At 36.1% G+C, this 25,207-nt stretch overlaps 1 protein-coding gene across 1 annotated transcript in view; it reads left to right on the top strand.

The window, feature by feature from the left end:
• Positions 1-25,207, top strand: part of PLCZ1 (phospholipase C zeta 1) — a gene marked incomplete at both ends in the record, with an annotated part of 47,810 nt that overhangs the window by 1,391 nt on the left and 21,212 nt on the right. The window contains 5 exons of the mRNA XM_081249196.1: positions 9,075-9,306; positions 13,809-14,010; positions 16,583-16,727; positions 20,910-21,059; positions 24,267-24,506. Of these exons, the coding sequence (XP_081105322.1) occupies positions 9,075-9,306; positions 13,809-14,010; positions 16,583-16,727; positions 20,910-21,059; positions 24,267-24,506 (969 nt within the window). The remainder of the gene's footprint in view (positions 1-9,074; positions 9,307-13,808; positions 14,011-16,582; positions 16,728-20,909; positions 21,060-24,266; positions 24,507-25,207) is intronic.

Genomic DNA, 25,207 nt, shown 5'->3' with positions numbered 1-25,207 from the left:
ATAAGCTATCAGAATTTTAATCAGTTCATGTCTAATACCACAAGTGAAGAACACAAGTTTCTGTGAAAGACCTTTACACATAGAATTTTCCCCCAGTGGTATTGCCCGAAGGGAGAAACAGCTATGTGCTTTCAGGTTTAATGAAATTCACATTCAACACAATATAGGTAGTAATATGCTGAATCTGTATCAAATGTGAAATATTGAAAATCTTATTTAGTGATTATCAAGTTGCTTTGAATTATCTGCAAGATAGAGATAGCTGTTTGAAATCCACTTGAGTAAAATGCATGCCATATTGAAAAGCATCATGTACAATGCTCAACAGTTATAACAAGTAAATAAATAGCTCATTAACTGAAATTTATGATTATTTGGACATAGTAGGATTGAAGGTCTATTTTGTTTAGCAAAACCTTTTTAAAGTAGCTATGAAAACAATGTTAATTATAGAATTTAGAGGGGCAGAGTTTGCTTAGAATACTTCAAAAAACCCTTTAAAATGACCTCAAATACTTTAGAAGCATAAATTACATATAAACAAGGCTGATGATTATGATAAACCGTTCTCTTCTATTAAAATAATTCCCCTAGGCCCTCTAATAGAAAATACTTTTTTGCCTTAGGCTAAATTGCTGTGTATGCATTAAAATGTTGATTAAGTAATATGCTCAGGGGAAATGTATTGGCTAACTGAATTTTCTGGAAAGGTGAAGACTAAGTTTAAACATCTGACTCTTTTGCTTTAACTTTTGTTGCTAATCTTTCCACACTTCAGGGTACACATTTTAGCCAGAGCAAATAAAATGAATCATAATGAATCTTTGTTTTCAGTGGCCACACACAAAAAAAAATTGCTCAGCTGTTGTCATTAGCAAGCTCAGTGGATGTGGAGATTGTTCAATCTATTAGATTCTAGCTGTATAGTACTTGGCAAGCCAGAAATCTCTGAGCAAATGTCTTAACCTGCAGAATGGGGATACTAATATAGTTATTTTGAAGGATGGTTCTGAATATTAAATAAGATATCATTTGTGAATGTACCTAGACCAAGCTAGGCATAAAGTAGGCACTCGATAAATATTAGTTGAAGCTACTTCATGATCATTCAAAAAATATAGAAAATTACGTTACATTCATTGATTTCCTAAGAAGCTGACATAAATTCTGACATGAATTTATTTTCTAAGGTGAAATTTTATTATAAAATTTGAGTAAAGAACATGTAAATTTATGACCCTGTCAAAATATTGTAAACTTCTTTTTACAAAATTAATTATTGAGTCATGGCTTGAGCAGCAGTTCTCTAAGTTTCTTTTTTATCCCTTCACTAAAATTTTTTTGATTGCTTTATTATTATCTTTAATTTGTAGCATGTCAGCTATTTTTAGGAAATATTATGTGCCACTTCAATACATATAGCTAGTCTTAGATTACACTCTTGATTTTTGCTGAGTATGAAATAGTATCATCTTCAATTTCAAGAATTTATATTATTATAGGACTAACCTTAAGTTTTCAAATTCTCTAAGCAGTTAGCAACCATTATTAAATCTACAGTATGTGCATGGCACTCTGTTAGAAACCTCAGATTGTAAAAAATAAACTGTATGTCTATTTAAGGAGAGAAGAAATACAGAAATTATTGTTTTAGAAGTAGATTATAATAAATTTCCTAGGTAATACTAACAGGGAATCTGAGAAGACAGAGACTCTAACGGGCTTTTATTAAAAAATTCCGTGGTGGAGGTGGCATTCTTGCTGGACCTTGAGGAGTGAAAAGCAATATGTGTAGATCACATTGCTAGAAATGGTTGAAGAATCAAAGGTAAGCAGCCATGACTTGAGTGTAGGATGCTCCAAAGGGAGTGGTGAGAAATAGCTGCAAACGCAAGTTATGGCCAGATGATAAAAATCCTGACTGGTAGGCCGTGGAATTTGGACTTGCTTTTGTAGGCAATGGGTAGCCATTGACATTTTTTGAGCAGGGAAATATTGCATATTTTAGGATAAATCTGGCAGCAGTATAGAATGGTTGGGAGTTAGAAGGCAGAGAGATGAGTTAGGATATTTCTCTGCTGCCTCTGCCCTACAAATCTGCAACTTGGGTCAATTCAGGCACTTACATTTGTGTTTTGTTCCACCTTGAGTTTATGATTTCCTACCTTAGTTGGTTCTCCAGAGTCTAAGTTTATTTTTAATCTTATCTGAAAAATAAATTGCACCATATCCTCTTCTAAATGTTACAGTCTCTCTTTTAGCAGATAAACTGAAAGAATCCTTTACATTTCTTCCTGCAACTTGTTGTGTTTCATTGCAATAAATTTTGCCTTCACACCTATTTTGAAAACCTCTTTATTTCGAAAATGCTAAATTCAATGGTTAGCTTCTCCATGCATTTTATTTATCCCTCTTTTCTTAAACTTCTCTCTATTCTAACTCCTAAGACATAAGTCTCTCCAAGTTTTTCTTTAAAATTTCATATCGTTCCTCCATCTGTCCTGCTAGCATTCCTCTTCTGTTCTCCTCTTAAAGTTGAGTTCTTAATTTTCTTTCTTTTTACTTAACAAACTCTTCCTGAGCAATCTTAATGAGTCCTTCTCTGCCCCCACCCCCAATTTTATTTATTGAGACATAATTGACATATAGTATTGTATTAGCTTTAGGTGTAACAGCATGATGATTTGATATATGTATATATTATGAAGTGATTACCATGATAAGTTTAGTAGACATTTATCTCTTAACAAAGGTACAAATTTTTTTTCTTGTGATGAGAACCTTTAAGAGTACTTTCTTAGCAACTTCCAAATATATGATATAGCAGTATTATCTATAGTTACTACGCTGTACAGTACATCCCAGAATGATTTATCTTATACCTGGAAGTTTGTACTTTTTGACCACCTTCATCCATCCTGCCCCTCTTCTACGCCCTAGCTGTTCTCATCCACTTCACCATAGCTAGAGAACCACTAATCTGATCTCTAGCTATGAGTTCATTTATTTTTTTTTAGATTCCACATATACATGAGATCATACAGTATTTGTCTTTGCCCGTCTGACTTATTTCACTTCGCATAATGCCCTCAAGGTCCATGCATGACATCACAAATTAAAGAATTTCCTTCTTTTTTTTTTTTTTTTTTTTTTGCGGTACGCGAGCCTCCCACTGTTGTGGCCTCTCCCGCTGCGGAGAACAGGCTCCGGACGCACAGGCTCAGCGGCCATGGCTCACGGGCCCAGCCGCTCCGCGGCATGTGGGATCTTCCCAGACCGGGGCACGAACCCGCGTCCCCTTCATCGGCAGGCGGACTCTCAACCACTGCGCCACCAGGGAAGCCCTCCTTCTTTTTTATGGATGAAAAATATTATATATATTTATATGATATATACATATATACACACACACATATATATCTCATATTTTCTTTATCCATGTAGGTTGTTTCCATGTCTTGACTATTGTAAATAATGCTGCAATGAACACGGGGTGGTGCAGATAGCTTTTCAAGATAGTGATTTTGTTTCCTTTGAATGAGTGCCAAGAAGTGAGCTTGTTGAATGATATGGTAGTTCTATTTTTAGTTTTTTGAGGAACTTCCATATTATTTATGACCATTATTTCAACTCTTTATCAAGTAATTCACTTATTTCTGTTTTAATAAGGTCTGTTTCTGGGGTTTTATCTTGTTCTTTTGTTTGGAACATATTCCTCTGTTTCTTCATTTTCTTTTACTCTCTGTCGGTTTCTGTGCCTTAGATGGAACAGCCCCCTGTGCCAGTCTTGAAGGGGTGGCCTCACGTAGGAGATGAAACTTATCACTCAGTTCAACCCTGGTTCTGGTTTGTCTCTCAACCTCTGTGATAGTCCAAGCAGCCTACTTCATTCTTTTTTTTTTTTTTTTTGTCGTACGCGGGCCTCTCACTGCTGTGGCCTCTCCCGTTGCGGAGCACAGGCTCCGGACGCGCAGGCCCAGCAGCCATGGCTCACGGGCCCAGCCGCTCCACGGCACGTGGGATCTTCCCGGACCAGGGTACGAACCCATATCCCCTGCATCGGCAGGCGGACTCTCAACCACTGCGCCACCAGGGAAGCCCGGCCTACTCCATTCTTAATGGCTCCCAGTCATTGAGTGTGTACCAGGACCTGGCAGTGTCTCATAACGGAGGATCAGGCAGCATCTAGATGCAGGCTGATTGGAAGCTGGACCCTCAGGCAGCAGCTTGTAAAGCGTGCAAATAGACATCTTTCAGGGAAAGACTGGAAGATGGGGCATCAGTCCATCCCCTCTGAGCAGAGCCCCAGAGGGTCTGCCGGCCAAGGACTTTCTCTTTGTTTGGCAGGGTTCTACTGAACCCATGAACACAAGCCCCACTGGCTGCCAGAGCCAGGCTATCAAGGGGCGTGTCCTCTGGGAAACAGCTTCTGTACACAAGCTCCTGGCCTTAGGCTACAGTCTCCAAGGTATGCAAATAGGCCTTTTTCAGGAAAGACTGGGACTTGGGTGCCTCTGGCTGCTGTATCTGTACAATAGAAGCAGAAGGAAACAATGAAAAAAGAGAAAAAAACAAGTTTGCCAGGTAGTTTAAACAAGTATGTCAGAGTTTGGGAAGGAAGTTGCCAGTCATATGATTTCCTAGAATATATTCTGAATACTTTGTTTTTAGTGTAATTTCAGAGATAATTTTAAATGTTACATTTTATTTTAAAATTTCTTGTTTTGATAGATCAGCTTTCTCCTGATGTCATTTTTAAAGCAACATTTCATCTTTTTACTAACAAACTGAGCAATGGAGAATGGTAACAAAATGAAAAGGCTTAATTCTATTTTCTAAAGTGTACTATCAGAATGACTAACACTAGAATTATTTTAATATGTTCTTTTATCCTCCTGTATTCAGTCATTCATTTAAACATATAATCACTAGCCTCCTACTTTAGGGTAGGTCCAGTACCAGGTACTGGGAATAAAAATAAGAATAAAATATCTACCTTCATGGGGTTCATAGTCTTAAGGTAAAAGATATATTTTTAAATTATACATAAATATTGAAAGAGTTGTTTGGGAAAGTTCTTTTTGTAATGCTTGCAAAGAATAACCACTTAATGAGCTTCATGGTTTGTTTTTTTTTTTGTAAACAGGAGAAAGATGGCTTCATTACTCTCATTTTATGTTGTAAACTGTAAATGATTAATATGTAACATTTTAAAAAGCTATAGTATTCCCTGCAGTGGGGCCTGAGATTTTGCATACTTTCTGTAATATGTTTTTAAAAATAGTTTTCCTACACTCCCTAGCTTTAGGGAGATTTTTAGCTCCTTTATCCAATTAAATGAACATATTTCACCAGGATCATAAAATTGTTTAGGTGCTGGACCAAGTTCTGAAGACCTCAGTCAGGCACTCTTATAAGTACTTAGGATACAAGAAACAGATGACAGACTTCCTGTCTGAGACAATTTGGCAATTCTAGAAGAGAAGTAGAAAAAAAAGGCTTTAATTCCAGTGTAATAAATCCTAGGAGAGAAAAAGGTACAGAATCGTGTAAGAATCCTGAGTAGGACTCTCTAACATGGCCTGAGGAAGAGACACAGAGGGACATAAGGGAAGACTTCTAGAGAAGGACACTTTTTCAAGGATTAGTAGAAATTCTTAAGAAGTACAATAAAAGAAGGGCATTCCAGACAGAAGAAACAGCCTTTACAATAGCAAGAGACAGCTTGATGTTTATACTGCAACTAATTCACAGCACAGGCAGTGTGAAGTGCAAGGGAGAAGAAGGTGAGGGCAGAAATCATCAGTGATGTCTTCAAGGGTCTTGCATTCCACACAATAGTTTGGATTTTGTCCTGAAGACAAAGGAGAAACATTGAGAAATTTAAGAGAGTTAAAGAGATCAGACTTGTATTTGACGCAATTTATTTCTGCACATATACTCTCAATACGTGCAATGGTGTATTGTTTTCTCTTTCCTCCCATTGCTTGTCCTTATTGTTTTGGAGTTAGTTCAAGTCCTGGTCTACCATGCCTGTGAGACTGGGGACAATTTACATAAGATTTTTGACCTTCAGTTCCCTCCTACAGGGGAGATATTAATACATTGGTACCCTACAAGTTGTGGCTGCTGTTATGTGCCTCAGTACTCAGATTTGAACCTTCCTTGCTTGTCACTTTTCTTCTTCTTTTTTCCCTTCTGCTGACGCTCTGTCATCTTTCTTCTTATTACTTACCCTTTGTTGCTTTCCTTTTCCTTTTCTCTTTCTATCAGAATTAGAACTTCCCATCTTCAGCGGTACGATTCTCACCTCTTGTGTGTGGTTTTTCTTTTTTGGTAATTTGATTAACTTTTGACCCTTCATTTCCTTTGGGTTTGATCAATTGCAGCAATTATTTGGATTTGTGGAATTTTGTTTGAACTTTATATCTCTAATTCTTTCTAGTATCAGATAACAACTTCAATCTTTAGGGAAAAACAAAACAGAACGAGTTACCAGAGGACATTTCAGATGGGCAAGTTTATATCCTGCTTGAAAGAAACAAAATTTTCATTGCTTAGTGGATAAAGTACATCTTATTGTATGCTGCTATTCAGTAAGACAAAAGTTTTTAATTCATACAATTTTACATGACAAAATGTTTCGGGAATTACAGGCACACTTTGATTTTTATTGACTTGCTTAAGATCTTAGACAAATTATGAGCAAAATGGAGCTAAATTAAAAAAAATTAATTCTATAACATTGACTTATGTGGACCTCAAAATCCAGAATTTCAAAACAGTAAGTTGAACTTCATAGTCTACTGAGATTATTGATAATATGAATTATTTTTAAGATTATCTAATTTAAGGTGCTATTATTGTTTAATGAGCTCTGGAGACCCAACTTCTCATTTGACGACCACCGATTCCAACCTTCTTCCCAAGCTTATCACCGTCTCCTTCCCGCTGGGGCTCCATTCCGGCCCCTGCTTCTTCAAGCTGCCCTGTATATGTAAATTAATGCTCCTCCTTGAACTAAGCTGGTGCTCTTCCTACTTGATTCCCAGATCAGACTGTTTCTTGGATTCCTCAGATCAAACTCTCTGGTAACCACCAGTGAACTTTTCCTAAAAAAGTGAAGAGATCATTTCCAGCACGTTTATCCTCTGTTGTACCTTAGGGTTGTTTTATAGTTAAATTTGTCAAAAGATGAGACACTAGGCTGGAGGGTGTGAGGGAAACAGACATAGATAAGACCTAACAATACACTGATATCTCCATCCTCATAGCAACCTGTTGACATAAGTAGTGCTATCTATCCCCATTTTGCAGATGAAGAGTATGAAGCTCATAGTTTAATTGAGACGTTCAAAATCCCACATACTTTGGAGCTAGGAATATAATGTCAGCTCCGACTGTCTACAGATTGTCAGCTTTTCACCACAATACAGTGGCCCTTTAACACGAGCTTTTTGTACTGAGGCTTAAGTACTTTGCAATGTATTGAGAAAATTAAAATATAAATAGACTCTTTGGAAATTAAATGTCCTTCTAAGGTGCACTTCCTATACCTCAGTTTTTTATTTGTAAGTGATACTCTAAGTCTACTAGTTATTCTAACTCTCCCCCCAACTCCAGACTTTCTTGACTTCTCTCCCTCATGCATCTAAAATGTTAATGTGTTGAATCCTTCTGACTTCTCTTTTCATAATTTTACTGACACCTGTTCTTTAGTTTCTACTCACCACCTCCCACCTGGATGGCATCTTCTCTCTTCCCTTACCTGCAGTTCTCCTTCTCTTCCCATCGGTAATGCACAACTAATCACAACTAAACCTCTCCTTTGCTAGTCATTTTCCTACTCAGAACCTCACAGTGATTCTGTTACTTTAAATAACTGGACCCAGCCCACTTTCCTGTCTCTTATCTCATAAAGTTCAAATGTGAATTTTCCAGAACAACCAGGTGAAGCTACTCTTTCTCATCGAAACTGACCTTGTTTGTCCCTCTCCCAGTTCCTTCTGTGATTATGCAGATTCCGCTTCCTCAAAGTATTACCACCTATTGCAGCTTCTGTATTTACAGTGATCTTGAATGACTGATTTATTCTGACATTTATGGTGCAGGATGCCTATTGATGACATGGGGTTACATACTGTTTGGATGGTTTCAAGAAGCTACTCAAATAGAGTAGAATAGCAAAATGAAATGTGTAATTGAAAGATAACCTAGAATCCTCATCTTCTCGCATACTTCTTTCCATTCCAACTATGGCTATCGGGTTGTTTTTGTTTTGTTTTGTTTTGTTTTTTACATAGAGGGTCTTCTTATTTCTGACCATTTCTTTACAAACATCCACCCAGGAATAACTCCAACATGTTCATCTCAAGCCTGTATCCCCCTCCAGATATTTAGATTCATATTTCTGACTCTATAGGACACATGTCCCTGAACGTTCCATGACCTCTCAGAGTCAACATTTCCCTCTCTGCAATCCTGCACCCCTGCTGGATCACCTTTCCTTTCCCATTCAGACCTAGCAGATCTGAAACCACAGGTCTGTTTTCCCTTCATGATGGACCCATGTCCTAGATTTCAGTTTCCAAGTGCCCAAAACAAAGCTTTTGATAGAGGAAACCAACCTGGCATGGACAAAACAGCAGACTATAGTGAGCTCTATGGGATGGCATATGTCATCACCACAATGAGGAGAAGGTCTGAGGTAAATCCAAATGGTTCTGGGATGTCCTGAGTCTGGAAGAATCTCTAGCAGCTTCGCCTGAATTCGGGCAAGTCTTTCCGGGTAAAGAACTGCGTAAGGGCTCTAACTCTCCCCAGGGGCAGGATACACTTCTTCACTTAAACTGGGCAGCTCTGGCCACTGGGTTTTAAGTGGTGATGATCCACTAACCTTTCCCCAACTTTGGCACCATTTCATGCAGTTTTATGTATTTTATCTGAAATAAGAATCCAATGTAACTTCTTTCCAGTATAGGTTGGTATATATGTTACACAAATACTCTAACGTCTTCATTTTGTGTATTTTTTATATTCACAATGTGAGCCCACCAGTCATTTTTTTTTAGTAGAATAATGACAGGCTGAAGCAAGGAAGAATCACCATAGAAGAATTTAGAACAATTTATCGAATTATTGCACACAGAGAAGAAATTATTGAGATTTTCAACATGTATTCTGAAAACCGGAAATGTCTTTTTGAAAAGAATCTGGCCCAATTTTTGACACAAGAGCAGTATATACTTGACATTAATAAAAGTATTGCTTCTGAGATCATTCAAAAATATGAGCCTATTGAAGAAGGTATGCTTGTATTTCAAAGTTTTATCAAATATTTATATGCAAACTTTTTTAAGAATTGCACTTATTAAATTCAAATTTTTGTTTGGGTCAGATTTCTTATGGGTAATATTATATGTTGGCTGTTTTAATTTCATATTTTACAGACAGCAGATGTATCTTTTAGGAAGCTATGTTGTGTAACAGCGGCATTCTTTCATTGTCCAGTTCCTTTCTTTTAGCTGCTTCTGTATATCTCTCAAGTGTTCAGAGATTAGCTTATGCAGGGAAAGCAAGATGAGGATTCTATTACAAGTACTGTAATGGAAGAAAGGGTCTTGATATTCATTAATAAGATAAAAACCCAGGTATAGGCACTTTTCCATTTTTATACACTATCTTATTGAAAAAATATATGAATATTAAATTAGCTAAATGAAAACAATTATAGGAAAGAATAAAACATTATAAAATCACTAATTTCCCTATTGTTTATACACATAATTGTCTACAACATTTCATAAACATTAAAACATTTTTGCTTTTCTTTCATTTTTTGAATGCAGTCATCTGGTTTAAATTCAATGACCATTTTGGCTAGTGAGCTGTTGTATAGTTTTTTTTTTGTATTATAGTTTTTGATCTCTGTCTCATCTTTCATTGGCTAAAATATTTCAATTTTTTCCATTTATGTTTATTTTTAAATAAAATAATAAATAATAATGTAATAAAATATGCACATAAAACACTATTAAAGCATGCTGTTTAACCCTACAGACATTAATAGAATAGCTCAAAATATTTATTAATAAGGGATATATGAAAGCCCAAGTTCTGCCTTTGAAAACTGGTTTATGGCCACCAATGCTTAACGTATGATAATATGGGTACTAACAAGACAAGACTTATTCCTTCATGGGCTCGTACATTCATAATTTATTCAAATATTTATCTGTGGCCACTGAGTATGGTTCTAGGAGCTGGGGATACAGTGGAGAACAAGGCAAACTAGGTTTCATATTCCTGATAGGAGTTGGAGGGAGACTGACAATAAATAATTAAACATACAAATGGATAATTTCAGGGGGTGCTACATATTGTGAAAAAAATAGAGAGTAGACAAGCACAAGGTCTAGCTCAGGTTGGTTTTTTTTTAATTTTTAAAATTTATTTAATTTATTTTTTAAACATCTTTATTAGAGTATAATTGCTTTACAATGGTGTGTCAGTTTCTGCTTTATAACAAAGTGAATCAGTTATACATATGTCCCCATAGGTTGGTTGTTTAGGAGAGTCCTCGATGGGGATGTGATATTTGAGCTGAGACTTAAGTGGTGAGAAAGAACTAGACATGTGACAAAATGGGGGAAGAGAAGTATTGGCCCTGAGTTGGAGAATCGAGGAACAAGAGGAGGACAGTGTGGTTGGAACCTGGAGAATGAGGGCAAAAAGCGTTTGGACAGGGATTAAGTCATGCTGGCCTTGTTGGCCATAATTAAGATTTTGGCTCATGACTCAGTGCCACGTAAAGACCTTGGAGGCTTTTAAGTATCATGGTGGTAAGACTGAAGATAGTGCTAGTAAGAGTTTGGTCTGATCACCATTAAAACTTTGCAGGTTTGCAACAAGATAGAGAGCTTGCATCAGAACGTAAAACAAGTACATCTCTAAGCACATCTGATGAGTCCAGCTGACTTCTTTCCTTTCAATAGCAAAGACTTCCTCTAAGAAAGTAGTGAATTGATTTAGGCTCTGGTTCAAGCTCTTTATGTCATTGCCACCTGGAAACAACCAGTTCACAGACAAGCACTTTTAGTAGCATTATTCCAGTCACTATTCAAAAAAAAAATTGCCACTGTTACCTGTAGGTGGTAAATTAAAAGGTACAAAGGGATAATGGGATGGTGCCAGTGACATCTTGGAATTGTGTTTGTATTTTAACCATAATATTACACTGTTCATCTATTTCATCTTTTGGGCCTTACTCTGCTTCCATTCAGATAGTTTCACACAGCCAAGACCTTGCATTTCATTTACATGGCTATTGATCACTTTAGAGACTTATTAAGGTCAATTTGAATTATGATCTTACAGTCACAAATGCTGCCAAGTTTCTCAGTCTCATCCCACATTGATACTTGACATATGTCAATACCAAATGAGGAAAGCCTCATTTTATTTTAAAAATAAAAATCCATGAGATTAACTCTCATCTCAGTCTGGTAGTTTTTAAAGGCATAAGAGGAGTTTGTTTTCTATTCCATTACCAAAGATAGTTACTTAATTAGTTAATAGTTCAAAAGGGCTATAGGCCAATCACTGCTAATTGCACTGGGAAAAAGAATAAATTCATGCAAATCATTACTATTACAATATATGATGCCTTTGCCCCATACACTCACGTTTCTAAATTTGCATAACTTTGAAATAGTTTGCATGACCCTAAACATTTTATGTATTTTCTTCTAGCTTTCTTTTTTTTTTTTTTTTTTGCGGTATGTGGGCCTCTCACTGTTGTGGCCTCTCCCGCTGCGGAGAACAGGCTCCGGACGCACAGGCCCAGCGGCCATGGCTCACGGGCCCAGCCGCTCCGTGGCATGTGGGATCTTCCCAGACCGGGGCACGAACCCGTTTCCCCTGCATCGGCAGGCGGACTCTCAACCACTGCGCCACCAGGGAAGCCCCTAGCTTTCATTTTTTAAACCAAAATTGTAAGAGCATTTTAAATGCTGGCTCTTTCATTTTTATGATGTCATAAACATTTACTTATGTCACTATATATTTTTTTCTGATACATTATTTGTAACGGCTGCTTAGTATTGTATCATAGCTTGAGATTTAATTTGTTTCCTCCCCCCAATTATTTTGCTTTTATAAATAATGCTAGTATGAGCATTCTTGCACATCCATCTTTGTCTGAGGCTCTATTTCTGTAGTATAAATTCCCAGAAATAAAATTCTTTGCCAAGGATCACTCTCTATTCTAAAGTGAATACTCACACCAACTTTTAATTTGAGGCAAACTGAGTAATCAACAACAAAAGTAACAGTAACTAACCTTTATAGAGCTAATATATAAAGTTAGTATGCAGGGATGGGTGTTATGATTACAGTAAGTCCCCTACATACGAACGAGTTCCATTCCAAGAGGGAATTTGTAAGTCCAATTTGTTCATAAGGCCAACAAAGTTAGCCTACGTACCTAACTAACACAATCGGCTATATAGTACTGTACTGTAATAGGTTTATAATACTTTTCACACAAATAATACATAAAAAACAAACAAACACAAAAAATAAACATTTTTAATCTTACAGTACAGTACCTTGAAAAGTGCAGTAGTACCAGCTACATCACTGCTACTTTTATGCTTGCTTCTGGACATCCTGGGCTTGAAGTAAAGATACTGTACTACTTTATACAGTACTGTACAGTAAAGTGTACAGAAGCACAACCACTTGTAGAAGATGCATGCACATGACAATGTACTCCAGACATGTGAACTAACTTATGTGATTGGACATGCAAATGCAAGTTTGCATCTTAGAAAGTCACAACTTGAAGATTTGTATGTAGGGGACTTACTGTACCACCATTCCAAAGATAGGGAGAAGTTAATTAACAGGCTCATCATATAACAAATAAATGGATTTAACCCAAGCTGTCTCATTCCAGAGCCAGTGTTCTGCTTAAATAGATAATTTTGGTTTATATGATACTGAGTATAAAAGTTCAGAGATCATTTGCTAAAGCTGGTAATATGCAGATGACTCAGCAATTGTATTTATAGGCATGCACCCAACAGAAACATGTACATATTTGCACCAAAAGACACGTCCTGGTTGTTTATAGCAGAACTTTTTATAATAACCCCAAACTGGAAATAATCTAAATGCCCATCAAGAATAGAATTGATAAACAAATTGTGGTGTACTCACACAATAGAAAGCTATACAAAAATGGGAATAAAAAATGTCTAACTGTGTGCAACTACAAGAATAAATCTTATAAACAATGTCAAGCAAAATAAACCGGTCACAAAAAAATACATATTGTGTGAGTCCAATTATATAAAACACAAAAACCAGGGAAAATGGAATCTATGCTGCTAGAAGCCAGACCGTTGAATACACTTGGGGGTGGGGTGTGGGTGGAGGAAGACTAGAAAGTTAGCAGTAGGCGGTCTTCTGGGGTGCTGCTCTGTTCTGTTCTTTCACCTTGGTGCTGGTTACATAGATGTTTAGCTTGTGGAAATGAATGGATCTATGACATGTACTTTTCTTGTATGTATTTTTAAAATATTAAAAATCAGAGATGATTAAATAATACATAATCGAATGTTGATATAAAAGAACTAAATATAAGAACCTTAGAAAAATTTGCTTCCAAAGAAACCTTAAAAATAGTATTAATATTAAGTCTAAATGAATATTCTAGAAACACACTCTGGTACTAAGTTTTAAAGTGAGATGTAATTTATATACTACTAATGATATTTCTGCATTGTTTTTATTTATTTTCATAGTTAAACAAGCACACCAGATGTCATTTGAAGGTTTTACAAGATACATGGATTCGTCTGAATGTCTACTATTTAATAATAAGTATGAAAGTGTTTATCAAGACATGACTCATCCATTGAGTGATTATTTTATTTCAAGTTCACATAATACGTACTTGATATCTGACCAATTAATGGGACCAAGTGACGTTTGGGGATATGTAAGGTATTTCGATTTTTAAATCCATTACATTTTAAAGACGTTTAAAAGTTCATGGTGGTGTCTACCTCAGTAGGTAATAATTCACAGTAAAAGAAGGCTATGCATGTTATAAAAACACATAGGGAAGAGGAATTTTGATTCGTGCATATCTTGGATATCCAATCTTTGGGTGGTTGTATAATTTATTCAATATATTATTATCATACACTTCCCTTCTAATCCTGTCTGCCAACCTCCTCTCCCCAGTTATTGGCCCTCGGAAGTTTCCTGAGCAATTTGGATACTTCATATGTGAATATGTGAAGAAGACTTTTAAAATCTTATTTAGCTAATCAGAACATCCGGGGTTTCTAAAATAATATGGTTAAAATTAATTCTCAGATATCTCAGTGCTATAAGGAAAACCAACACATAAATTATATAATGTGGCATTTATAGATAATATATATACTTATATGTCAGACGCTTTACATAGATTAAAGGCAGTCTACGCTGCACCATTAATTTTGCGTTCTACAATGTATCATACTGTTAATACCAGTTTAGTTTCTGCTTCAGTTTACTCAGTCAGCTGAAGATACAGTGGTGAGCAAGATTTTCAAAGTTGCTACACTTATTTGTTCATGAGAATAGGCAGGTAATAAGCAGATAAACAAATCGATATTTCCAGGGACTGATTCATATGGAGAAGATGAACTAAGGTAATTGTGGGGTGAAGGGTGTTACTTTAATTGAAGGGTCAGGAAAGGTTTCTCAGAGGATATAGTTGTGGTCTGAGTGATGATAAAGAGGACGTTTCAGGTCTAGTGGAAGGGCCTGCTAAGTAGAAGAAATAATCAGTGCTTGGCATGTTCACATGAGAGAAAGACAGCAAGTGTGGGTGGAAACAAATAAATGGAGAATGAAGGGAGGTGAGTTTGAGGAGGTAGACAGGATGCATTTATGAGGCTCTTAGAGACCATGGAAGGGAGAATGGATTTATTCTAGTTGCATTGGGAAGCCATTGGAGGGGCTTTTCTTGGGATAATATCATAACTTGATTTACTTTTTACTGTGGAGGAAAGACTGATGGTGCAAGAGTGGAGGTAGAAGATGCTTTGGGAAGACATTGTAGCAGCCCAGGCGATGATGATCATTTAGATGGTGAATTCATGAGGCAGCAGCTGAGATAGAGGGCTGAATTTGAAATATTTTAAGGAGGCAGAGCCAACAAGGTGATTTACCAGGTGATTTGAAGAGAGGTATGAGGGAGAGAGGATCAGGATTTTGGACCTGATAACCTAGGATATGATGACATTATGGACAGAGATGGTAAAGCCTGAGAGAGGAGGCCATTGTAGGTTGTGAGGCAAAAGCAAAAGTTCTGTGATGGCCGTGTTCAGTTTGAGATATCAGTTAGTTATCAAAGGGCTAGGTCAGATAGTCAGTTGAGTGTATGTGTCTGGGATTTAGAAGAAGTATCCAGACTGGAAAAATAGGATTGGAAGCCACTGGTATATAGGTGATATTCAAAGCTATGTGATTGGGTAATATTACTTAGGAAAAATCATAGAAAAGGTATCTTATAATCCCATGATAACATCAAACTTAGAAATTAATATTACTTCTCCAGTTTAAAATCTAAGTAAATACATAAATCCACAAACTCAGAAATGTATCTATTTAGAGTCCTGTAAAGATTGCCCCATTCATAGCTCTACTTTTATTACAGAAATTTCTATTCATACCTCATTATATTAATTTTTTAAAGAGAGAAACTACACATTTTAAACAGGTTGACTTAGAAATACAGAAAATTACTTCTGAATTCCAAGAAAGTGTTCCACCCATGTGAAAATTTAAAGTTAAGTTTAATTGTATTTCTTCCTCTATTTCCTTACACACCTGTGGAAGGTACACTCAAAATGCAAGTCTTTCAAAATTTCTCTACTTATGAGAGGTGGTGTAATGCAATGTTTACCTATTAATGTTTAAGTTTCTGGTGCTAATCTTTCCTCCCTTTCTCTCATTTGTTAATTATATGATAGATATAACTTTTTTGTGTCTCAGTTTCCTCCTCTTTAAAAGAGGAAAACTAATATTAACTGCATTAAATATTTTAATCCACAAAAAGCCCCTTAAACTTATTTAAGTGGAGAATTTCTTTCCTGAGTGAGAGACAAATTTTCATTATTCGTTCCCACATCATTATTCATTCATTTCACTCAGTGTGAGACACTGAAAAGTGCCCTCCACACCACCGCTGGGGGAGAGACAACTTTCTTTTACATGCTTCTGAGTAAAAGGGTTGGCATGACACAGTGCAATCCACTCAAAACATTTTGCCGGGGACCAAACCGTGTAGTTAAAATAAGCAGCTTGGTAAAGGTTGGCTTGATCTAAGGATAAAATTAAACCTATCTAGAGATGTAGCAAGAATCAGTATTATTTAGGTTGTCCTCCATGAAAAAATTTTTTCCCACAAAGCTATAGAGGGTTTTGATCCATTAGTAGCGAATGAAATTCATGTAGTATTTTGTTAAAGGTATAACCCATAATCTAGGAATGACCATTTATTTTGTTTAAATTTTACTAGTGCCCTTTTGAAAGGATGCCGTTGTCTGGAAATTGACTGCTGGGATGGATCACAAAATGAACCTGTTGTATACCATGGTTATACATTCACCAGCAAGCTTCTGTTTAAAACTGTTATCCGAGCGATACACAAATACGCATTCATAGTACGTGCATATCTTTGTTAAATTACAGTTATGTAAACATAAGATAATTTACTTGTTTCAAAATCCTATAATGCTTGACCTTAGTTTAGATCAGTAATATTTCCAATTGTGGGTTATGATCCATTAGTCGGCAGTGAAATCCATGTAGTATATCATTAAAGGTAGATTTATCAAAGTTAATCTCAGGTAGTAAGGTACATGTGGTTTCATGGAACTTTTAAAAAAAGTTTAAAAATTTTTGTATACAGCAGGTTCTTATTATCTATTTTATGCATATTAGTGTATATATGTCAATCCCGATCTCCCAGTTCATCCCACCACCCCCCCATACTTTCCCCTCTTGAGTTTCATGGGACTTTTTATTTAATTATATAATATATATTATGTGTGTGTGTGTATGTGTGTACACGTGTGTATTGTGTCATAATATAAATTATATTTCTTACCGTGAGTTAATGGCCAGAACAGTTTGAGAAATACTGGCCTATGTAATAGTAAATATTTTACCAACATTCGAATATTTTAGTTTCAAGACACAAAAGTCAAAAATGTATTATCTCAACTTTTGGCATCTTTTCTACTACGATGTCAGCTATTTATACAGAAAAGAATGTTTAGAAGTTTACTTTGGATTTCAAAATTATTGTTAAATGTATTAAGTTACAGATTCAAAGATTTAATTCTTTCTAGAGCTTCTTAATTCAGCTTAAAAATCCTCCTCTATAAATTGAGCCGGTTTTAACAGTCATTGAATTCTGAATACTACTTGATTCCATTGACAAGCTTGGCTAATTCAGTACCTTCAGACATTTTAAATTGTTTTTTTAAACTTAGTATATGTGATTTCTTTCTTAAGTACTTCAACCATAGTGCAATTGAAGAGATTTAATTAACAAAATCTTACTGAGTACTTAATGTATATCTAATAAATTAAACTTACAAATTCGAAAAACCGGAAGTACTCCTAAATAAGTCAATATATTATCTGTAAACATAAGCATAACTTAAAATCACACAGTTAAATCAATTGCTCCATTATTTATTAGAAATAGGGTATAAAATACTAAATATTCACAAAATAAATATAAAATATTTAAAAATTTATCTTAGTATAAAACCTTGATATATGGCATTAATTCTCTTAAACAACTAATTTCTGATGATTTCTAAATTTATATCTCTATCCACACTTCTCCCTTGAATTTTACACCAATATAGACAACTCCCGATTTGACATTTCCACTTGCATATTTAATAGGTATAATTAACTTAACATGTTTAGGCTTGAGCTCCAGATAATATTCCTCTTTTTCCTAGTCCCACTTTTCCCATGGTCTTTCCCATCTCAGTTAATGTTAACTTTTGTGTGTTCGGCCTAAATCATTGTTGTCAACGTTAACAGTCCCTTCTTTTCTCTCTACCCCCTCAATAAGTTCTTCAGCAAATCCTCTTGACTCTACTTTCAAAATATACACTGAATTTAATCCCTTTCCCCATTCTCACTGTCACTGTACTGGTCAACTACCATCACCTCTCACTTGGATTATTACAATGGCTTCTTATCCAGGGTTCCTGCTTCCCTCCGTCCTCCTCTGTGGTTCCATCTCAATATATCAGCCAGAGTGACTTTTTGGTAAGTCAAGTCATGTCATTCCGCTTTTCAAACCCTTCAATCCCACTCAAAATAGAAGCTAAGGTCCATACCTTGACTCACAAGGCCCTACATGACCTGTTTTCCATGACCTCTCTGACCTCTCCCTTGTTCTTGTGACCATTCTGGCCTCCTTACCCTTTTTCAGACATATCTTAAAGCGTTTGCACTTGCTATTCCCTTCATCTGAAATACTCTTCCCAAATATTTGAGTAGCAAACTCTCTCACTTCATTCAGGGTGGGTAACTGAGGGAATAAAAGGAAATAGAGACAATCTTAAAATTAAAATGCCTTGCAAGGATGGACAAACCCCTACAGCTTCTAAGACTCCAAAGAGTAAGCGATGGAATAAAAAAAAGGCTTTGAGCAACAGACTCAATGAGACTTCTCAGTTGGATAATGTGACACAGTTTTGCAGCAAAGATTAGATAGAAGGTTGAACTTTTTACTCAATATAGTTACCATTAATTTGGGGAAGAGAGAACAATGAAATAAAATAGACTTGATAACTGTGGCTTGGAAAGAACTTTGGATATAGTTACTGACACATGTGACTTACTAGAAACAAACATATGAAATTGAAGTTTTTGAGGAAGTTGTATTGCTAAAAACTAAACCAAACATAAGTCTGACTTGTTAGGTGAACCTTAAAACAACCCTTGGTCAGGAAGTAAGCTGCAAAAGTGGCTTGGCTTTAAGGAAAGCCAACTCCTCAGCACATGCTTTAGATATGAACAAGGAGGATAATGCCAGAGGATCTTCCCAGAGGGTGGAGCCAAGGACCACAGAAGACAAAAAAAAAATGAGTTCTTCCCAGTGAGTGAAGTCAGGGCCTAATCAAGAAATCCATTTGCTAGGCCTTCACTTTGCCTAGTCTCAGGATCACTTATTATATTTGGGAAAACAATTTTACAGTATTCTCTTAATATTAGACCGAGTCAATATATACGTACATGGGTATTTATGAGAAGGTCATTTTTTAGGCTGAACCCCAAAGGTATTAGGTTCTAATTCCTAAAGTAACATTTACATGTTACTTTATTTGGAAAAAGGGTCTTTGCAGGTGTGATGAAGTTAAGAATCTTGAGATGAGAGATTGTCCTGAATTATCTGTGTGGGCCCTAAATGCCATCATATGTATCCTTATTAGTGGGAGGTAGAGGGAGATTTAATACACACAGAAGAAGAGGCAATGTGAAGATGAGGGGCAGAGATTGGAGTGATGTGGCCACAAGCCAAGGAATGCTGGCAACCACCAGCAGCTGGAAAAGGCAAAGAACAGATCTCCCCTAAAGCTGCTGAAATTTTAGCCAGTGAAACTGATTTCATTTTAACCAGTGAAACTGATTTCAAAATCTTGGCCTCCAGAATTGTGAAAAGATGAATATCTGTTGTTTCATGTGACCAAGTTTATGGCAATTTGTTACAACAGCCATAAGAAATTAATATACTCATGCATTAATAAGGCATAATATCATATGTGATATATATAACATATGACATACATATCAAAGGTCTGTAATAATGCAGCAGACCTTGCAATTCCTTTCCTTGTTATTCTAAATTGGTAAATTTGTGTCCTGATAATTATATATGGAAACAAAATAAAGAAAAAATTTTGAATAAGATCCCAAAAGGAGTGCTGTTCACTATTTTGTGACAAATTTAAAAGTTACAATGGTGACTAAGGGCAGAAAATATCTTTGTAGAGTCACTTTTACTTACTAGATACTCTTTATTATTAAAAATTTGAAATATCTTTATCTTTGTTTTTAATTATAAAGTAATGAGGGTTTTTTTGGTTTTTTTTTGTTTTTTGCGGTACGTGGGCCTCTCACTGCTGTGGCCTCTCCCGCTGCGGAGCACAGGCTCTGGACGCGCAGGCTCAGCGGCCATGGCTCACGGGCCTAGCCGCTCCGCGGTATGTGGGATCCTTCCGGACCGGGGCATGAACCCATGTCCTCTGCATCGGCAGGCGGACTCTCAACCACTGCGCCATCAGGGAAGCCCCAGAAATGAGTTTTGATTATAGAATTTAAAATTGAAAAAGTGGAAAATTAACCTTTTTTTAAAACTTACCAGGGTTAAAGTTTTTCCTAAAAATATCTAAACATATATATGTAGTTTAGAAAAAAATGTAGAATCTTACTCTTTGGCAACTTGTTTTTCTTCATAAGACTAGATCATAGATAACTTTCTGTAGAGTATATATAGCTCTACCTCTTTTGTGACAGAGTTATATCATTCCTTTAAAAGGATATGCCATAATTTATTTAAACAAGTACCCACTGTTGGGTGCTTCAGTTTTTTTCTTATACTTCTAATGCAAATAGCAATAATTTTCCTTTTTATACAGATTTAATGTTCCCTGTTTTGTCAGACTCAAAACTATTTTCAGTTTAAAGAAAACGTAATTATTTTGCGAAGGTACTGAACATTAGAAATGTTTTAAAATTACGTGCTTCTATAAATTGCATTTAAAGTTATTGAGGAGTTTTGATTAATAACTGTACTATGGTTAATTTTTTAGACATCTGACTACCCAGTGGTGCTCTCTTTAGAAAATCACTGCTCCCCTTCCCAACAAGAAGTGATGGCAGACAATTTGCAGTCTACTTTTGGAGACGCCTTGCTTTCTGATACGCTTGATGATTTTCCGGACAAATTACCTTCACCAGAGGTAACACTTTGTCTGAGAAGCTCAGGTTAAGAAAAAGAGAAAAAAACATGCTACTATTGTATTGGCCCATGAAACTGGGCTAGAGATCAACGACAAATGCTTAGTTTTGATTATTTATAGAGGTGTATCTTTGCAGTGTGTTTCCTAGGAAATAGTCCCGTGAGCATTTAGGTGAATACATTTTTGATAAAGAGAATATATAGAGATACACCTAAAAATTCACATTTTAATTGTGCGTCATATCCCATGTGTCCAAAATTTCAAGTCAGTTTACATTAGACCACAGGAATTTGGTATGTTTTACAGGCCAAAGGCTAAGAAAGAGGCAAAGATCTAGGCTGTAAATAGAATTTATGCCCAGTACCTCAGCATCTGGGTGGCAGGTTCCCCCTTTTTTACTCTGCTCTTTTCAATGTCCCTGTCTCTACAGGCATCTTACCATCTTCAGTTGAGCATACTCAAGTATTTGGTTTAAAAAAAAGCACCCACACCCTACCCTCAGGATTCAATTTCTACTCCAGCTATCTTTTTATTTTATTATTTCCTTTCTCAACCCAAATTTTCATTTCCTTGTCTCCTCACAACCTACCTATTCAGGCTCCTCTTCCTCGTGCACCAAGTAAGTATTTCAGTGTGCTCATCACTTTCCTACCAGTAAATTCTTTTTTTTTTTAATATTTATTTTCTTTATCTTTTTTTTTCTTTTTTTGGCTACATCGGGTCTTAGTTGCAGCACGTGGGATCTTTGTTGAGGCTTGTGGGATCTTTCATTGCAGCGCATGGGCTTCTCTAGTTGTGGAGTGCAGGCTCCAGGTCATGTGGGCTCTGTAGCTGTGTCGCTTAGTTGTCCCGTGTCATGTGGGATCTCAGTTTCCCAACCAGGGATTGAACCTATGTCCCGTGCATTGAAAGGCAGATTCTTTACCACTGGACCACCATAGAAGTACCCCCCTACCAGTAAATTCTAACGGACCTATTTCAGCCTTCCTCTGACTTCTTGCCTTGACAACATTCAACGCTATGGATGCCTCCTTCCTTTCCGTGAAACACTTCCTTCTGTAACACCACATTCTTCAGGCTTTCCTCATTCCTCCCTGGCCACTCTTCAGTTTCCTCTGCTGGTCCATTCTCCTCACCCCAAATTTTATCAGGAGATAAATGAACTTTTTTCTTTTTTGAATGACAGTATTTTTCAACAACCAATAGTTTAATTTTGACATGTCATCATTTTGGTAGACATAGTATATATTTGTAATATTTGAATATCCCCCTTTATATTTTTCTTTATTTTATTTAGATGAGTAGAAAATTTAAAAATGAAAGTGTTATGACACTAAGGACAAGAAGTATAGGACTCACGATAGAATTAAGACAGAGAAAAATAAACTGAACAAATGGACAAACTGTGACTCTTTCACTTGATGAGAATGCTCACAGGCTAAATGTGTTCAATTATGACAGAAAAGAAATATTAAACAACTTGTGCAGAGTGCTATAAACACATCATCAGAGATTAAATCTAAGAGTCATGGTCTAATTCAGGAAATTATAATAATAATTTCAGTTTTCTAGGAATAGAATTCCTCCTCTTATTATTTAGAAATCTATTTTTTAGTATTCAGATATATAATTTCCATTAAAGCTTTTGCTTTCACACTAAAGTAAGGAGATGCTTTCCAATGAGTAAATGAGAAATTAGAGATAAAGTCATTTTCTCATACTGCACTTAGCCCTCAGTATACAAAAGAATTGCCTGGAGACTTGTTAAAGAGACATAATTCTGTCCCACAATTCAAGATTCTGGTTCTCTAATTTTGAAGTAGATTGCAGAAATCTGTTCTTTTAACAAGCACCCCAGGTGATGCTTTTGATATTTGAGGTTGCAGAGTGCACTTTGGTAAACCCTGTATTAGTAACATGAGGGTCATGGTAAAAGAGAGAAGACACAAGATGATGGAATAATTTGAGTGGGTATCTGAGGATGACAAAGAGAAGGGCAGTCAAAGCTCCTTGAAGAAAAGAACTTTAGGGACTTCCCTGGTGGTCCAGTGGTAAAGCATCTGCCTTCCAGTGCAGGGGACATGGGTTTGATCCCTGGTTGGGGAACTAAGATCCCACATGCCGTGGGGCAACTAAGCCCACGTGCTACAACTACTGAGCCTGTGCACCTCAACTAGAGAGCCTACGTGCCACAAACTACAGAGCCCAAGTGCTCTGGAGCCCACACACCACAACTACAGAGCCCATGCGCTCTGGAGTCTGCGCGCCACAGCTAAAGAGAAGCCTGACTGCCGCAACCAAAGGTCCCGCATGCTGCAACAATGATCCCGCGTGTCACAACTAAGACCCAACACAGCCAAAAATAAACAAACAAACAAATAGAAACATTATAATAAAAAAAGAAAAGAATTTTTCTTCATAGGGTAGATCCCAGCAACATTATGTACAATGTAGCAGGCACTGAATAAGTATGTTTGTTAAATTAATGAATATGTGAAAAGGGCAGAAATAAGTAAGTGAAAGAAAGGAACCAGAAGGCTTTGAATTTAGAATGAGTGACCCAGATGGTGAATTTTGCCATGCTCCTAGTTTTGATGGGCAGGAAATACTAAGTTGATGATGCTCGTATGCAGTACAGTTGAAATGTGAAGATTTATAAATCTTTAGCTTAAATTTAGTCTTTACTAGGTGTCAAATACTATAATAGATATTTTTGTATACCTGATCTCATATAATACTTTTTAATGTTGGATAAGAGAGTGATGACCTGAAGCATTCACTACCAGAAGTTATAACATTCTAACTTCTGTAACACTGAAAAAAATATATATACACACATATAATTATATAAATAATAATTTATATAAAATTATATATATAATTTTAATAATTATAGAAAATTATATATATATAATTTTCATGTATTTCAAATTTGTGCATAGTAATAATTTATGGAATGTAGAAGAAATAGAAAAGAAAAGAAAGCCCCAATCATTACAGGTGTATTTTTTGGTGAATTTTGGTCAATACAGTAATATCACTGCTTTCTATTAGGTTTTTAGGACTATGGAAAAAAGATGGAGCTTTTACATATCTTACTACTGTGGGCAAATTGAAAATATGATGAAAGACTTTTCCATGACAATGACAAATGCGAATTTACCTGTGCATGTGTAATTGTATCTTTCTTTCAAATTGCTTCTGTAGGCATTAAAATTCAAAATATTAGTTAGAAACAAGAAAATAGGAACTTTAAGGGAAACCCGTGAAAGGAAAGGTTCTGATAAGCATGGTCAGGTAGAGGAATGTGAAGAAGAAGAGGAGGCAGAGCAAGAGGAGGAGGAAAATGAGGCCAAAGGACCAGAACCATTGGATGCTTTTCAAGATGATTTGGAAAAGGAGGCAGCGTCAAAAAGGGCAGTCGGAATTCCACTCTTCAAGAAAAAGGTGAGATGAGGTTTTGTGAAAGCCTTACAAGCGATTGAAAAGTTATCTTGTTTTTTTGTTGATTAGTTTTAAAACATTTTGGAGGAAAACATCTTTTTCCTACTTATAATAACTTCAGTCTATTATTTAAAATTTGTTTGGAAAAAACTAGCAGTGGGGAAGAAGTTTTAGAAGTCATCTCTTCCTGTATTAGCTGTTTGTAATTATTTTTTTCTCTACAGCCAACAAATATTATGCCTTCTTATGTATTAGACACTGTGCAGTGTACAAAAGATAGTGTATCTGCTCTGAAGGAGATCATACTGTCAGAGACAAGAAAAGCACTGTTTATATTATATAGTATTTTAAGTATACAAGTTAGCATGACAAAGGAAGGTATACACGGTTGCAAGGGATACAAAACTAATTCAGCTAGTTTAAGTAAAATGTGAATTAATTCAATTGGTCCACAGAAATGAAAGTTTAGGGAAAGGGATTCTAATTTCAAGAATGACTTGGTTCAAGTGTATCAAGCAAAGTCCACAGAAATTTCTTTCTCCAACTTTGGCCCTACTTTTCCTATGTTGGTGCAAGCCTTTGCAAAGCTTCAGTTTTACATGCTTTCAGATTCAAATCCAGTGGAAGGCCTGTCTATCTCTCAGCTGACCAAGCAGATTCTTTTTGTACATTGGCTATGATCCAAGCTGTGCACATCCCTGAGC

Source organism: Mesoplodon bidens, assembly GCF_964165515.1.
Source record: "Mesoplodon bidens genome assembly, chromosome: 11".
Lineage (NCBI taxonomy): Eukaryota > Metazoa > Chordata > Mammalia > Artiodactyla > Ziphiidae > Mesoplodon > Mesoplodon bidens.
Note: the sequence above shows the minus strand (reverse complement) of the source record. Positions and strands in the feature narration are given on the sequence as shown.